At 41.5% G+C, this 18130-nt stretch overlaps 1 protein-coding gene across 1 annotated transcript in view; it reads right to left on the bottom strand.

Annotated features, from left to right (window-relative positions):
• The window catches only part of LOC129851441 (V-type proton ATPase subunit B, brain isoform-like), a 51055-nt gene that overhangs the window by 8516 nt on the left and 24409 nt on the right, over positions 1-18130 (bottom strand). Inside the window, exons 2-9 of the mRNA XM_055917985.1 lie at positions 8304-8359; positions 7637-7735; positions 7472-7565; positions 6825-6902; positions 6034-6173; positions 3510-3611; positions 2576-2673; positions 2282-2405 (exon numbers count right to left, since the gene is read on the bottom strand). Coding sequence (XP_055773960.1) covers positions 2282-2405; positions 2576-2673; positions 3510-3611; positions 6034-6173; positions 6825-6902; positions 7472-7565; positions 7637-7735; positions 8304-8359 — 791 coding nt within the window. The remainder of the gene's footprint in view (positions 1-2281; positions 2406-2575; positions 2674-3509; positions 3612-6033; positions 6174-6824; positions 6903-7471; positions 7566-7636; positions 7736-8303; positions 8360-18130) is intronic.

Genomic DNA, 18130 nt, shown 5'->3' with positions numbered 1-18130 from the left:
GTAGTGAACGCTGTCAGTTTCACATCTGCCACACTGATCCTCAACACGGGAGCCGCTCTGGGGTGTGTGCTTAGTCCCCTCCTGTACTCCCTGTTCACCCATGACTGTGTGGTCATGCTCAACTCCAACACCATCATCAAGTTACTGACAACACGACGGTGGTAGGCCTTATCACCGGCGACGAGTCAGCCTACATGGAGGAGGTCAGTGACCTGGCAGTGTGGTGCCAGAACAACAACCGCTCTCTCAATGTCAGTAAAACCAAGGAGCTGATAGTGGACTACAGGAAACGGAGCGGGCGAGCACGCTCCCATCCACATCGACGGGGCCGCAGTGGAGCAGGTCGATAGCTTCAAGTTCCTCGGTGTCCAAATTATTAAATACTTATAATGGTCCAAACTCACACAATCGTGAAGAAGGCGCGACAGCGTCTCGTCTCCCTCAGGAGGTTGAAAGGATTTGTAATGGGCCCTCAAATCCTCAAAAAGTTCTACAGCTATTCCTTTGAGAGCAATTTGACTGGCTGCCTCACTGTCTGGTATAGCAATAGCGCCGCCCTTGATCGCATGGCGCTACAAAGAGTGGGTTCGGACAGCCTAGTACATCACTGGGGCCGAGCTCACTGGGGCCGAACAAACATCTCAAGGATGATCAATGGAAACAGGATGCACCTGGACACAATTATGAGTCTCATAGCAAAGGGTCTGAATACTTATGTAAATAAGGTATTTGTGTTTTCGCTTTGTCATTATGGGGTATTGTGTCATTTGCTCTGTTTTTTAAATTCATTTAATCCATTTAAGAAGAAGGCTGTAATGCAGGGGTGTCAAACTCATTCCACGGAGGGCCTAGTGTCTGCAGGTTTTTGGTTTTTCCTTTCAATAAAGCCCTGGACAACCAGGTGTGGGGAGTTCCTAACTAATTAGTGATGTTAATTCATCAATCAAGTACAAGGGAGGAGCGAAAACCTGCAGACACTCGGCCCCCCGTGGAATGAGTTTGACACCTGTGCTGTAATGTAACAAAATGTGGAAAAAGTCAAGGGGTCTGAATACTTTCCAAGGGCAATGTATGTGGATGTGTAATGGAAATGTTTATGTTTGTGCTTTTCTTATAACTACGAACGAAAGATCTCAGTTTCAAGGTCTCAGCTTAGAGAGAAGTCTCGTGAGGTATTGGTCGGTCACATGAATGAAACAAAACGGTAATGATTAATTAATTATGCTAAATCATGCAAATCTAACTTGTCTGTGCATAGCCGTATATAAGACAACTGCTGGGACTGCCCACAGGCAGAGCTCCTGATTAACGTGTACTATGGTGCATTTAGTTGGTTGGAAACTCTCCAGCTCGCTGACAAATAAAGGATGATTCATTTAAGATTGACTTCGAGTGTCCCTGTGTGAGAATTTCCACGACAGATGTTATGTGAGTGAGCAGATGATGATGGGGTGAATGTGTGAGTGTGTAGGGCCCTGTGAGTGTGAATAGAGACAAAAATAAATAAGTCAATGAGGATACAAGGTTACCTCCGATAGTCTGTGTAGCTATTTATCAGTCTTATTGCTTGGGGATAGAAGCTGTTCAAGAGCCTGTTGGTGCCAGAGTTGATGCACCGGAACCACCTGCCGTGCAGAAGCAGTAAGAACAGTCTATGGCTTGGGTGGTTGGATTCTTAACGATTGTAAATAAGTTATTTCAGTTTGTATTTTTATTAAATTAGCAAACATTTCTAAAAACCTGTTTTCGCTTTGTCATTATGGGGTATTGTGTGTAAATTTATTGAGGGATTTTTTTTTTGTTGATTCATCTTAAAATGAGACTAAGTTAACAAATTGTGGAAAAAGTCAAGAGCTCTGAATACTTTCCAAATGCACTGTATACACACCGGACTCCGACATTGCTCATCCTAACATCTCTGTATTTCTTTATTCCATTCTTTTACTTTCAGATGCGTGTATTGTTGGATATTACTGCACTGTTGGAGCTAGGAACACAAGCATTTCGCTACACTTGCAATAACATCTGCTAAATATGTGTATACGACCAATAACATTTGATTTGATTTGTGGAGGTTTTCAATATCACAACCATGTAGCCTGTACTGACCAAACTTTACCCAGCATATTGAATGTTCTACCCATATTCAAAAGAAAAGTTAAGGCTCTCAAACTTTGACAGAATTAATGTGCAAGTCTGACACGTCACAAAAATAAAAGTATGAGTTCTTTTTTCCCCAGGAGTAAACAGCAGACTTCATTGAGTTAGTTTGGTTGCCCACCTCTCTCAGAGCTTCGGCGTATGAGCTCATGTCAGTCAGGATGACCAGGACATGCTTCTCACACTGGTAGGCCAGGTACTCAGCTGAGGTCAGAGCCAGGCGAGGGGTGATAATGCGCTCAATACTGAGAAAGGAAAGAAGGAAGGAATTCAATTTTAATTAACATAATAAAAAAAGGTAGCAATATTATACAGACACTTTATTGCCGTGAATCCATGATTCTATAGATTATTTATTATAGGAGGGAGCTAGTGCATTACTGATTTGGCACAGAGCTTATGCAAATGAACTCACGTGGGGTCGTTGGCTAGGTTCAAGAACAGGCAAACATTGTCCATGGATCCATTCTCCTCAAAGTCGGACTTGAAGAAGCGAGCAGTTTCCATGTTCACCTGAAAAGATAGGTTTGAGATTACACACCAAGTTTATAGTAGAAGGCCTTGAACATTCTTCAACAAAAGCAGGAATATATTAGTCACCAATGGGTAAGAAAAAAAAACATGAATACCAGAGAAAGGAGCTCCTGTTTTCAAATATCACAACAAATTAGGGTAAATTCTTCCCAAATACTATACAGAGGGCAATGTAGTGCAAATTATTCTGCAGCTTACTGGTTCAACAGTTTAACTCAAAGTAACTTAATATGTTCTGATATGTGAAAACAGGGTTAAGTGTTAATACACTGTCCTTTACACAGTGTCCTTTTCCTAAATTGGAATCTCTTTTACATATGCTTCAAAATGTCCTAATCCCTTTTCATACCAGTCTGCCCCTATGCATTGCATTTCCGCTACCCTGTTACAGAGTTTGTGCTTATGTTACAAGGCCCTCAATGGTGTGTGAATTAGCCATCAGCAGGGAGAGGATAAAGGGGCCCAGAGGAGCAGAGGTGGGGGTCACTAACATCTCTGCCACAGGTCACAGAGGATTCCCCACCCGGTGTTAAATAGTCATGAGCAGAGCAGCTGAACTAGAAAGAACTTGATACTGGCCGGCTGAATGTGTTCAAGACTGCTGAATAATAACCTGTCGACGTGGCCAGAACCTGCTCAAAGGAGCAGACGTAACAGGGGACAAACGCTAAGTCACCTGGTGAATGAGAGTGAGAAAAGGAGCCGGGGCAGTGTCAAGTTGGGGTTAAGAGGAAGAATTAGTCACACACTAGAGGAAAAACAGAGAAGATTTTTTAGATTTTTTATGTTTGTCTATCTGGTGCTGCTCAGCTCACCCCCATGGCGGCAAAGACGATGGCAAAGTTATCGTCGCTGTAGTCCATCACATCCTTGGATTTCTTCACCAGGCCAGCCTGACGACAAATCTGGGCAGCAATCTGAGAACCAAAACACAGGATTAAAAATGACGAGGTCTTGAAGCATATACGTTGATAAAACAGCCAGTCTATTCAAATGTTTGGACATCAGCGAGCGCCCCGTCCAGCCAGCTAGTTACTGGAGTCTTCTGTGTGTGTCGGCATGCGTGTGTGACCAACTATGCTTGTGTCGGAGGTGCATAGTTGGATAAAAACTCAGTGATTAGGAATGTAGAGGGGAGGAATTTCACGCTTATCACTTAAAATGGTTGCTGTCTGTTAAATCAGTGTTGACCTCTCAGTGCACCCTGAGCTGAGACACCTGGCCCATTGAGATCCTTGGCACAAATGACCCCATGACATCTGTTTAATGAAACGAGAAGCGTTTTATACCATTCCAGTGACACGAGAAGTCGACCAGCATCATTAGTCAGACAAGGCGTACCCTGTTCACTGTTTTTAGTACAGTAGGATTCTACAGTGGGCGCTCCATTCAACCACCCCCTTTTGATTATTTTATTCACATCCAAAACAAAGTTGCTAATCAAGCGACCAGATTATCTTATTTATTTATTTACACTGCCCAAAAATCACTGTTATTCTGTTGCTTCAGTGGGATTCTATGCATTTGATTGAGGCTCCCCCTCCGGTGGAATTTGATCGTGCATGCTTTAGTTTGGCAGTTTGCCTTGACGGTCATAAGATCATAACGAGGCTGTTTACAAACAGTGACGACTGGTGAGAGGACAGCCACCTCAAGCGTTAACGACCTCATGGCTGGACTACCAATCCTACATTAAATCAGTGCTATTCACACGATCGCCTAATCTCCTCTCGCCACCATTGTCTTATTAGTTTAATTCGTTTACCAGTTCAACCAGGAGGCCTCGGGAGCCATCACACTCTCTCCCCAAGGCATCAGAAAATAGCCTCTCTTCAGTCATGGGAAACCATAAACACGGTCTGATATGACAATATGAATTTATGAAACGATGCAGTATGCTCTTAAACTTGTTGAAGACTATATACATGAACTATTGAAACTCATAACCTTGTTTTCAAGGTCGTTGCGCACTAGTTTGGTTAGTCCTTTAGCATTGATATTTCTTATCTTTTCATTGAGATTTCAAGTGCTCATGGAGACTGATAAAACTAACACAAAATGAGGCTTGTAATAAGAACATGTTGGAATTGAGACTTCCTTAACAGTGCCAAGCACCTTGCACCTATGATGTGCCATAACTCCCAAGATTGAGTCAGATGAACAACAGTCAAGCTGGCAATGACAAGAGATTATTTTTCACCCCATTCCAAGTTCAGTCAAAGGTAAAACCCTGACAGAAACATGTTGGTTTTACTTTCAACAATAAATAAGCACTTTTACCAACTTCGACTGTCCTCAGAGTTAACGAATGTCCTCTTCACTTGAGTTCGCGCCAAGTAAGTTAACTGTGGCACTTTTCCACAAAAAGTAAACTTCTCCAATGAATCCAATTTTAAATGACTGTCTGCGATAAGCAAATATTTTCAACTCTGATCTCTAAATCCAAATTAAATACTTTGACACCAGTGGTTTGGTTGGTCCATCCTATTTTTTAGGCGGTGAGACAGGAAGTGAAGTCCAGACGGCTGCCATGTGCCCATAACTAACACACTGACACATAGAGACATGGATCTGACTCATGTTTAGAGGCAGGTTGGCAACTAATAGCAGTGCCGTAGAATAATGTTACAAGCTACCTTCAGGTTTCCCTTTATTAGGTTTAATGCAGTGTTCACACCATTGTAACTAAATAGGCTGTTAATATATGAGCCTAAAATGAAATGGAGAATAAGCATCTAGTTAACAGTGTGTCTGATACAGACTATCAAATGTGACAGGTGCGTGATTGAACAAACACTACAAGGCATATGGAGTAAGTAAAATTAGTAGATGTGTGAATTTCTGGAATGCTGTGTGTGACGATAGACAGGGCGAAGCTCTCTGTGAAATAAGAAAACACCCTCCACAATCAGTAAAATGTCAGTGGATTTCTGAGATGTCCTCCAGACCCACTTTGCCATTTCTGCCAGCTCCTGCACCGCAGGGACAAAACAATGAAATATTTTCCATCTATTAGCACAAATACTTTCAATTTGCTGGTCACACACACACAAAGGGGTGTTTGACAAATAAATTAAGCACAGAAGAATAGATTACAACATACCAAAACAGACAACACTAAATTAGAAACAACCTGGCTGCGATATTACCAATGGCTGAGGTGTCTAACAGAATGGACTGCCTCAGGTTTCAGATCAGATTAGTCCACTGGTAATGTTAGAAAACCCATCTCCAATGCTATTGACCGAGGCTATAATATGGCAAAATGCAGCCTAAGGCACATATAGCTTATGCGTTTGGGTGTCCTAGCCTTCGCAAGAGCAAGCGTCTCCATCGTACCTCGTTGTGGGGCAGGCCGGCTGCAGAGAAGATGGGAATCTTCTGACCTCGGGCGATGCTGTTCATCCCATCGATGGCAGAGATACCGGTCTGGATCATCTCTTCAGGGTAGATACGGCACTGAGGGTTGATGGGCTGGCCTGGGACAGGGCAGCGGTCACATCAGAGGTTCAGAAACACATACCAGAGGGTTAGCCACTTTCAACCCAGGTATTGCCCAGGTAGTAGTCATATTAGGGATATAAACGGTAGAGTTGGCCTTATAATAGTCTCAATTCAGCCAATTACACTGTATGTGCAGTTTCACACATACGTAAACTATGGTTTAGAAAAGGAAATGAAGTAAGTACACTTGTAGGTGTACATGGTCCCGAGATGGAACAAATGGGCAGACCGGAGGTCAGGATCAGACCTTAAGATGGAAGACTCATGACCCTCTTCAAGTCATCTATTCATTGGGATGCCATGCCTACACAATGGTATGCTACACGTGAAAGGGATTCAGGGATGGGATCAACAGTCAATATAAAAAGACAGTGTTTGGCCTTGTAGCAGTGAGATACAACTAAAGACTGAACTCACACTATACAAGCTAATGTATAGCTTCACATCTAAGTCCACTAGCAGAGTAAAGATGGGGTTGATCGGTGTAAGCTCAGTATACTAAGAATATAGCCCAGGTACCATGTTTCTATTTTTGCACATCAGGGTCAATTGCATTTCAAAACAGACTATGTTATCTAAGAATATCTTTTGCTTCCTGAATGAACTGAATCATAGCTCCGTCCTACCCATGATGTCCAAGTAGTCTTCAGCCAGCACAGTGGGGCCACGGTCAATGGGCTTGCCTGAGCCATTGAAAACACGTCCTGAAATGAAAGACATTCTCTTTTAGTTTAATTTCATATTGCAAGGATTGCTATCCACATAATTATCTCTACCTCTGATTCGTTAAAGAATATGAGCAATTACTTCAGGTTTCAGACAATAGTAGAGATGCTGCATTTTATATTTCCAATTAATTTAGGTCCATTATTAAATGATACTAGCAACAGATGGTTCACTCAACTATTCAAATACACCTAACCTTGAGTCCCACTGAGTTGGTATGACTGGGAGATTTATAAAAAGTCATACAAGCCTCAAAGATTCTCTTCAATGTTTTGTTCCCCTAATTTGCTCACGGAGAAGACTCAATGCAGGACTCAAATTGAGGCATTAACAGAGGCGAGGTAAAAATGGAACAGAACAATTGTATTTAGCACACCAAGAGAGTAAAGCCTGCAGGGTATTTTCTTCTGTGTGAGAAGGAGGGTGGGCGGAAACAGTTATACAGAGTGATGAAAACATTAGTCTTAAATCAGTGGTGGATTTCATGCTTCCTCCTGCCTAGCGCCCACCGGATGCCACTCCGCTCGTCGTGAAAGGCTCATCTTACCCAGCATGTCCTCAGACACAGGTGTGCGCAGGATGTCACCGGTGAACTCACAGGCCGTCTTCTTGGCGTCAATACCAGATGTCCCCTCAAACACCTGAAAATGACATTAAACGGTATCTTTCAGTTGTTTGTGGTATGTGTGTGTGTGTGTTGTAAGGGACTCACCTGTACGACAGCCTTGGTGCCAATCACCTCCAGCACCTGGCCACTCCTCCTGGTGCCATCAGGCAAAGTCAGGTGCACAATCTCTGCATACCTGGGAAACTGCCACATAAAAAAAAGGTTGGAAAACTCCATTTAACAAAAATGTTTATTTCGGGTCTTTCAAAACATAAAACATACATGACCAGCAATTAGGCTTACCCTGCAGAAAATAAGACTATCAATTTCACTAAGCAAGCCAGACCCACAGAACAAAAATCTTGCATAATTGCATCACAAGGGAAAGATACAAACGTGATTTGCAGTCTCCACCCTCCTTAAAGAAAACTCTGCAAGTTTCACGCAAGTCTATGGCCAAATGTTCCATTCCCTTTCAAAATTGAAATGATGCGAGCATTGAGAAATTGTGATTTGTTCTAAATGATCAGCGACAAAAAATCTGCATACCAGAAAAAAAGTTCCTCCTTAGTCGTCGCATCCCAGTCTGTTGACAGAAGCTACAATACCATTCATGTTACGTGCGTCTGTCCACAAGAGACAAGAGGCTTGTACACATCGCACCGAATGTGGATCTAGCGTGGGTCTGCTGATCGAGGTGCTAAGTACTCGTTCAGGAAATGCTATTGGTGTGTGAGCCCTAATAGAAAAGTAATTTTAAATTTTTAGTCACCTTCACATTATCCAGAATTACCAGGGGGCCATTCACTCCAGACACAGTAGAATATGCTGAAATAGAGAATAACAGTAAAAATAAATAATAATAAATAAATAAAAATATATAAAAAATGTAATAAAAATCGATCATATATTTAAAATCCTGTTTTTGTTGTTGTTGTTTTTTTACAAGTAGTTGATCAAAACAATGACCATCAGAATAGGGCAAAAAACATGAAACACATTTAAAAAACAATTAAAACTATACTTTCGTAAAGGGGTTTAAATCCTTTTCATGCATTTCATGGCCAAATTTCAAGACCAGGAAAATATCAAGGAAAACATGATGCACTTTGGGATAAAACGGGATAAAATGGAATTTACATAGGCCAAAGTTGACAATTTATTAAACAATACGCCAGACAAGTAGAGGTGAATGTTACTTAATTACTGGGAATTTTGTATGACACCCTAGTGTCTCGGATTTGGCTAGTATGTAAGGTTTTATGGCTCCCACCATCTCTTTTGTCTGTGCAATAAAACAATTAATGATTAGCCTAATACTCAATCTTTAAAATTTATTTTATCCAACTCCATAACATCAGTTTTAGATGTATCAAGGAGAATTCAGCCCTCGTGTTCAATTGGTTCCGTGATCCTAACCCCTTTGTCAATACGCATATTAGAACACTTACCACTTGAAGGGCCACATCCCTCCCTTAAGGACGGGCTAGGAGCCCAACACCACGCCAGTGATCAGAGCCCTCCCAAACACACATGGTATGGTAGATAACCGACTTTCTACTACAGCACGGGTGGGCCGCTTTGGTTCTCTTTTATTTATTTCCTGCTTCCAAAACACAAACACCGGCTCTCCCCATCAAAACCATCTCTTTGCCAACCAATGCAGGGCAAACTAGACGATCATGCATTTTTTTACAGAACACCCAATAATAATGTTTGCTAAATCTTTTCATCTGAAATAGTACTTTTAACTAACCAAACTCACCACGCTGGGTATTAGGGAGCCCAAGCCGTCACGGTCAAGGGAAAATATGCAGGTGGAGGAATAGATGGAGGCGGGCCAGGAGGCTATGATTAAAGAGCGACTGCCCCTAAAAAGCAACTTCTCATTTTGAAAACAGCCTATGTGGCATCAATATGAGTCATAAACACTTCATCTAGTGTCAAAATTGACTACAAAGTGTAAATAGGATAATTTGTCATAAAGTTAATCTTGTCTAAAACAGAAGTTTGCAAGATGCCAGAAAAAAACTGTGTCACGGAATGAAGGGTACCATAACAGTTTTCTACTTCTTCTATGATATCATGGCGGTCCGCAAACAACCGTTTAAGTGCATGCCACCACTTACTGTGCTGGAATGTACGATCAATCATGATCTGCCCAATTCTGTACTACCACAAAAATAAAATATAAACCTAATAAATCCCTACTAATTTCCACCACACCCTCCACCCAAAAAACCCTCCCCTACCCCATTAAACGTGATCTATATCATGCTGAAACACTCATGCCCTCTAACAGTTTTCCTTAGGTTGGGTTTATTTCGATCCTGCCCACAGCTGGCAGCTGTAAGTAAGTAATCATAAATTGGGTGCGACCCAATTGTAATTCCCATGGTCAATTTGCGTTGACATTTGAATTCCCTAAGGGGCTAGTTAGTGACCGTCGGTTAATTACATGGGACGGTATTGTAAAATGTAAATAGCTCCAAATTTCAATGACTTAATCTCAAACCAACTATTGTTTATAGAAATGAATATCCAACTATTGAAATAATTTAATGAGACAACTAAACATGAAAATATTGTCCCATTTACATTGTGTAATTTATTGACGGTCCATAACTAACTGTAAATTGGCTAGCACTAGCTAGCCTAGGAGACTTCAAGACAAGACCTGGTTAGACTGTTTCAAGTTATCTAGAAGAGTGAGTGACTAACTGTGTACTGTTTTGGCAGAGTGAATGTACAAACTTTTGCTACGTGCGAACACACACAAGAGACACACACATTAAAATGACACAACGGTGGTAGGCCTGATCACTGACAACAATGAGACAGCCTATAGGGAGGTGGTCAGAGACCTGGCTGTGTGGTGCCAGGACAACAACCTCTCCCTCAACGTGATCAAGACAAAGGAGATGATTGTGGACTACAGGAAAAGGAGGACCGAGCATGACCCAATTCTCATCAACGGGGCTGTAGTGGAGCAGGTTGAGAGCTTCACGTTCCTTGGTGTCCACATCAACAAACTAACATGGCCCAAGCGCACCAAGAAAGTTGTGAAGAGGGCACGACAAAACCTATTCTCCCTCAGGAGACTGAAAAGATTTAGCATGGGGCCTCAGATCTTCGAAAAGTTCTACAGTTGCACCATTGAGAGCATCCTGACTGGTTGCATCACCACTTGGTATGGCAACTGTTTGGTCGTCGACCACAAGGCACTACAGAGGGTAGTGCGTACGGCCCAGTACATCACCGGGGCCAAGCTTCCTGCCATCCAAGACCTCTATACCAGGCGGTGTCAGAGGAAGGCCCTAAAAATTGTCAAAGCCTCCAACCACCATTGACTGTTCTCTCTGCTACCGCATGGCAAGCGGCACCGGAGCGCCAAGTCTAGGTCCAAAAAGGCTTCTAAACAGCTTCTAACCCCAAGGCATAAGACTCCTGAACATCTAATCAATTGGCTACCCAGACTATTTGCATTGCCACCCACTCCCCCTTTTACACTGCTGCTACTGTCTGTTATTATCTATGCATAGTTATTTTAATAACTTTACCTACATGTACATATTACCTCGACTAACCGGTGCCCCTGCTCATTGACTCTGTACCGGTACCCCCTGTATATAGCCTCGCTATTGTTATTTTACTGCTGCTCTTTAATGATGTTACTTTTATTTCTTATTCATATTTATTTATTTTTTACTGCATTGTTGGTAAGGGCAAGTAAGTAAGCATTTAATCTGTAAAGTGCTTTGATTTGATTTGAAACCACCAACTTTTGTTTGGCTTCAGTCATGGCCGCTGCATTGCTTAATGACCAAGACGAAAAACTAGGCCAAAATCAGGAAGTTCAGGCCCCCCTTTAAAGGCCCAAGTATGGAGAAACAGAAGAGCATAGGTGTGGTCCAAAACTTTGTCCTCTTACTTTCTTTGGGAAAACATTAGCTCTGCTGACATTAGAGCCAATTTGGTAGTGTCTGCAAAAACCGGGGGCCTCCGTCTGCTTCTCCTCGCACAGCTATAGCCCGAGGAGGCGAAGTGAAGGGGAGTACAGGGGCATTGTTTTCACCAGGTCTTCCATCATGCCCTTGTGTTTCTTTTTTTGTGTGAACCGTCAATCTCTTGGCCAATATCAAAGCTGCAAGGAAATTAGAGCAGACTGGTTCTAACACAGAGCACTAAAGCCTGGCGGGGTGCATCCACTTTGCCACTAATTAGGCAGTGGCCAACAAATAACCTGTCAATGCACTATAGCGCTATAGCCATTTCCCACACACACACACACCTGCATTTCAACCCCTATTACCCAGACAGGCTGTAAGAGAGAGATGGGGAAGAGTGAGAGAGAGTGAGACAGAGTGTAAGAGACAAAGGGAGTGCTCAAGTGTGATAAAAGGACCACCCCAACAGAGGGGCACTAGTTTCCCTTCCTTCTCCAAATAAACTGCCTCTGCTCGGACTACTCTATCAACTCCCTGCACTGGGAGTAAAGACATTTGTAGAGGCGTAAAGAGACTTAAAGATTCCAAAATCGACAATACAATTATGCAGCATGTCATCCTGATAGAAACATAGGGCCTACCAGTGAAAAAGAAAGTAAAGCCATTGATTAATTCCGTTTGGCCTCGCTCTACCCTCCGGCACAGGCCTTGAACGTAGGCTAATGAGTAGTCTAGGATTAATGAACATTGCTAAGTCTCAGTGCGAGACCACGATCCCCGCCTCAAAACTGTTTTATTTGAAATGATCTCCTAATGAGCTATGAATACTGCTCTATTTACTGCTCTATTAGCTCTATTTCATAACTTGGCACAACAAAAAAATCTGCAAGTAGGCCTATATGAATTAAATATAAGAATGCAGTGGTGATAATCATGATGTAGGCTAGCCTAGATGATATCTTGACATATTGAATTATTAACTATGCCACACCATAATACAGCCTAGCATTTGAGTTTTGGTTATAACTACCCAGTTGATAAAAATATAGGCAAATCTTTATCATTTTTATTTATTTATGGTTAGGTGCCAATTGACTAGTTTTTCTCAGACTGAAAACGTTGCATTCAAACCTTGCATCTAAAATCTGGAAAAATTCGACCTCATCTCAGATGGACTTCTACTCCATAGCCTAAAGCTCGAGTTCCCACTTGAATTTGTTCCCAAAACTAAAAATACAAAAACGTAACTGCAGAAATATGCAGAAGCACCGTCAATATCCCAAATAACGAGTAGGGCAGGCCATCAAAAATGTGTGATATACTCCTAGTCATCAGCACACCCTTATCTCCTATTGGCCCACAAGCTCAACAGTCAATTAAATAAAAGAATAGCCTCATGATTGACATGATTATACTTTCGCCTCTGACAAATCTTGCATCCAAATACCCCCTTTTAAAAAAGCGGGTTAATGTATGTGTTGTACAGTTTTTTTTGTTTGCCCCTTTCTCCTCAGACAAATTGCAGAATGTACGTTGGTTGGTCGTGTTAGACCTGTTATGGACTTAATAGCTACACTTACCCTACAAATTATCCATATATGGCTCAAAGGAGATACATATGGCTACTTACTGAAGGGTTATAATAATTTTGATGCAAGAAAATTGTGGCTGTACAATTGTACATCAACCTCTTAAGATCTTTCCACAAGTCCACAAAGCTCTAATGGAAAATATTTGAAAACAGAAAATGGGAACATAAGCCCAATTTCAAGATAGCCCTATTTGCAGAGACCATCTTCATATTCATTGTGTGAAAAAATGACTATAGTTGCCTCTGGTGGATAGTACCCTTTCAGAACACAATAAGTACTTCCTACAAAGCAAATAAAATGTTGTGGTGCATTGCACTGACACATTGTTGAAATGCTGGTTTAGACTAGGCCCACCAGAACTTCCCTAATAATGAAAAAAAAACAACTCAGAGATGTCCTCTGAGACAGTTGCACACAGCTAAAAGAAATATAGTACCCACTCATTACACAAGATCATGATTAATCAATGCGCTACACATTCATATGATGTGAAGTAGCAACATTTCTCATTAGGTTTGAAAAACTTTCCCCACCCCTCTTTTGCTACTTGAGCTCAAGTGCAGCAGCCCCCTGGCTTGGCATGCAACGGCAGTGTGGGTCACCCTCCGGCCTGTTCAGCTGCCAGAGCCCTTTGTGTACAAAGATGTTAATTGGTCCTAATCCACCACTAGAAACTGTTTTGGTAGCCTGACCTCACACCCTGAAGGACACCTTGGTGTGAAATACTAAAGGGCCCATTCAAGTACCAGAGAAAAGAGGCACAGAGCATTCCAACACAATTGAATTTCTCAGCTAAAAAGAGGGGGCTCTGTGGGTGCTGGGATGGGGCGCAGCATCATTCGAACGCTGAATACATGGTACAAAGCAGTGGTAACAGTGACATGCGGCTCACAATCAAGGTCTACCCGACCACAAGCAGGAGGCTTCTCACAGGCCACCAGGAGATGGGAATGCTAATTGGCCCAAGCCTGAAACCAGGGAACCTCCTTAACTCAAACATGCAACTCTTAGCCAACAAACACACTCAACCAAAAAAATGAGCTTAGATCAGCCTAAACCTAACAAGCTCATTGTTGCCACTCATCAGAATAAATATGGCAGCATTTAAAACAAACAGTACAAATCCTGTATAGTATCAGAATAGGCTTATTGGATGTTGGAATGAAAGCATCCCTACTATCTTTAGGCAAATTAAAGGCTTGCCCATTGCCAAACAACGCTCTGGCTAACTCAAGTTGGACAGATATGCTACTCTGAGATGGATGTGTTGGATCTTTGGTGAATCTTCAATGGAGCAAAATCCAAGGCAAAGGAGACAAATGGACCAAGAGCATCAATCAATTTGTAATAGGGAGGCAATTTCAACTCAATTTTGATGTCCTTGATGGTAAATGAAAGTGTATATTCCTAGACTTTCAATGATAATTTACAGGACAAAAGGATTCAAGGAAGCACACTCCCAGAAATGTTCAAACTCAGAGCCTTTCATGTTTGTGCAACTACAAATCACGGAGCATGCAACAAATTGTTAAATTGTGCAATAATCATGAAGCAACAAGCAAAGAATCTAAAAGCACTTGAAACTTGAAAGTAATTCACCAAGACAGGGTTCTTAAGCAGTGTTCACGTTGGCAGTTTGAAGTGAATCAAAATCCAATTGGTTATTTTTCCTGCATTCTGAACAGCCAAAAACCACATGTAATCTGATATTTCAAGCCACATTCAAATCCCCTACATAGGTGTGGTAACAGTGGTCCTAATACAAAAGTCTGATACAAATCTGATTCCTGGCCATGTGCCTGGGCGGCAGGTAGCCTAGTGGTTAGAGCGTTGGACTAGTCACCGAAAGGTTGCAAAATCTAATCCCCGTGCTGACAAGGTAAAAACCTGTCGTTCTGCCCCTGAACAAGGCACTTAACCTGTTTGGGATAGGGGGCAGCATTTTCACTTTTGCATGAAATGCATGCCCAGAGTAAACTGCCTGCTACTCTGTCCCAGATGCTAATATATGCATATTATTAGTAGTATTGGATAAAAACACTTGGAAGTGTCTAAAACTGTTTGAATGATGTCTGTGAGTATAACAGAACTCATATGGCAGGTGATTCAGATTTCCCAGGAAGAGGTTTGTAGTTTTTCAAAGCTTGGCCTACCGAATACACAGTGTCTATGGGGTTAAGTTGCACTTCCTAAGGCTTCCACTAAATGTCAACCGTCTTTAGAAACTTGTTTCAGGCTTCTGCTATAAAGGAGGGTCTCGTGAGACCTGTTTGAGTCTGTGGTCTGGCAGAGTGTCTCAAGCTCGTGACGCGCGCTCCCGACAGAGTTACCTCTCGTTCCAGTGCTTTGCTACAGACGATGGAATTCTCTGGTTGGAACATTATTGATGATTTATGTTAAAAACATCCTAAAGATTGATTCCATACATCGTTTGATATGTTTCTACGACCTGTAAAGGAACTTTGAGTTTTTGTCTGGACCTAGTGCTCACGAAGATGGATTACTGGGCTGAACAGGCTAACAACTAGTGGCTATTTGGACATAAATTATGGACTTTATGGAACAAATCAGTCATTTATTGTCGAACTGGGATTCCTGGGAGTGCATTCTGATGAAGATCAAAGGTAAGTGAATATTTATCATGTTATTTCTAACTTCTGTTGACTCCAACATGGCGGAAATTTCTTTGGATGGATTTGATTGGGCTCAGTGCCGTACTCAGATTATGCCTTTTCCGTACATTTAAAAAAAAATCCGACACAGCGGTTAAGTTAAGGAGTATTTTATCTTTAATTCTGTGAAAAACACTTGAGTATTTCTGGGATATCTGTGGCTATCTGCAAGATCACCGGAAGTTTTGGAATCAAAACATTACTGTACATAACGCGGCAATGTAAACTGAGATTTTTGGATATAAATATGAACTTTACCGAACAAAACATACATGTATTGTGCAACATGAAGTCCTATGAGTGTCATCTGATGAAGATCAAAGGTTAGTGATTCATTTTATTTATATTTCTGCTTTTAGTGAATTCTCTCTTTGGCTGGAAAAATGGCTGTGTTTTTCTGTGACTTGGCTCTGACCTAACATAATCGTTTGGTTTGCTTTTGTCATAAAGCCTTTTTGAAATCGGACACGGTATTGGACATCGGACACGGTAAAGTCAAGGTATTGGAGTGGCCATCACAAAGCCCTGACCTCAATCCCATAGAAAATTTGTGGGCAGAACTGAAAAAGTGTGTGCGAGCAAGGAGGCCTACAAACCTGACTGTTACACCAGCTCTGTCAGGAAGAATGGGCCAAAACTCACCCAACTTATTGTGGGAAGCTTGTGGAAGGCTACCTGAAAAGTTTGACCAAAGTTACACTAAATTAATTTATGTAAACTTCTGAAATAAAAGCTGAAATAAATCATACACTCTACTATTATTCTGACATTTCACATTCTTAAAATAAAGTGGTCATTCTAACTGACCTAAGACAGGGAATTTTTACTAGGACTAAATGTCAAGAAGACAAAAAAAAGATGTAACGTCAAAGATGTCTAGAAATGTACACGTTTTGTGCTCTTAACAATCACTCCCTTATCGTTGACTACAAATGATCTATGAATTCGGCTAATAACACTAACTAGCAAAGGATATAAACAAAATGTGCACGTGTGGCTACATACAGCTTTCGCTTTGATAAGCTCTGATTGCTTATGCTGCACTGGTCTGTGTAGAGTCCGGGCTGATTAGTGTGTGTCAATGCAATAGAATCCTACGCTGATGCACTCTGCCTACAAAAAGATCTCTTGCATAGTTTGTTTTGTTTCGGTATGTTGCATTGAAAGTGGCTAATATTGTTTGATTTGATCACAATTTCCACAGTAAAGGGAACGTTGATAGTCCTAACAGGGAAAACACTAGAATGGTGGTCTCCAACATTTTCTGAGTCAAGATTGAGTCAAAATGCAAGCCAAGATCTACCGCTCAGATTATTATTTGTATTTAAAAACAAAAACACATTTTAGTCATTTAGCTGGTCGCTCTTATCCAGAGTGACTTGCAGTTAGTGCATTCATCTTAACAGGCATAGAAAGTAAATGTTTCCTAAATAAAGTAGCTATCAGTAGAGTCAGAGCTGGAAGGGGGGTAAAGTGCAGGTTAAGTGTTATATTTTATATATTTTTCATGTATTTTTTGTTGGGGGGGGGGGGGTATGACTCTATAAACATTAAGCCTATGCAACATTAACCAATTTTTGCAGTAAGCTATAGGCCCAATACATTAAGACCACATATGGGCTTTGCTTCAATTACCCTGCTAATGTACTGTTGTCAGGCCTTTAAAAAATATATATTTAAACATTTGAGACAGGCGATATGATCACACCGGTAATAGACTTGTTACATTACTTGTGAAGCACAGCTGAGTGATTATGTTATTATTAAAATGCTTTTTATTTTACTGGTGGTGGTATTTTACTGATGGTGCCTGCATCTGATGGTCAGTATCAGCTGACAGAGAGAGTAGCAGACTGAGGGTCTGCCTCTCAACATCCCTCGCTCTCCCTTTGCTCCACTGACACTGACCAAAAAGGGACATCTTCCAGATGCCAAACTCGAGTCGCACCGCATTTTCTCCCTCATGCACAAATTCATGTTGTTACTCCTATGAACAGAGAAAGTGAAACCTTCCTCTCTTCCTCTACTAATAATAACAACAACAACACAAGCCTATAGATACACTTTCCTACTAATTCATTAATTCTGCAGTGCTTGTTGTAGCTGAGTGGAAATAGGAAGAACGTACATTTTATGGCTTATAAAAGTTGACAGTGCTGAGTTAGAACTTAAACGAACTCGTTGAGTCTCTCTCTAGTAATGGTTTAAAGATAACTTTTTCAAATCTCACAGTATCAACTTTGCTGTCGCTTTCTTTTATGCCTGCTACGTTACTGCAGACGCGTTCATCTGAGCCATCCGTTTGGCCAGCGGTAGGCGTATGGTGCACTTGATTTGCTCTCTGGGCCCACCGGGAAGAGGGAGTTTGTACCTTCAGAGACATGAAAT

The sequence above is a fragment of the Salvelinus fontinalis genome, chromosome 1 (assembly GCF_029448725.1).
Source record: "Salvelinus fontinalis isolate EN_2023a chromosome 1, ASM2944872v1, whole genome shotgun sequence".
In the NCBI taxonomy this organism is placed as follows: Eukaryota; Metazoa; Chordata; class Actinopteri; order Salmoniformes; family Salmonidae; genus Salvelinus; species Salvelinus fontinalis.
The sequence above is the reverse complement of the archived record's forward strand: the minus strand, read 5'-3'. Positions and strand labels throughout refer to the sequence as shown.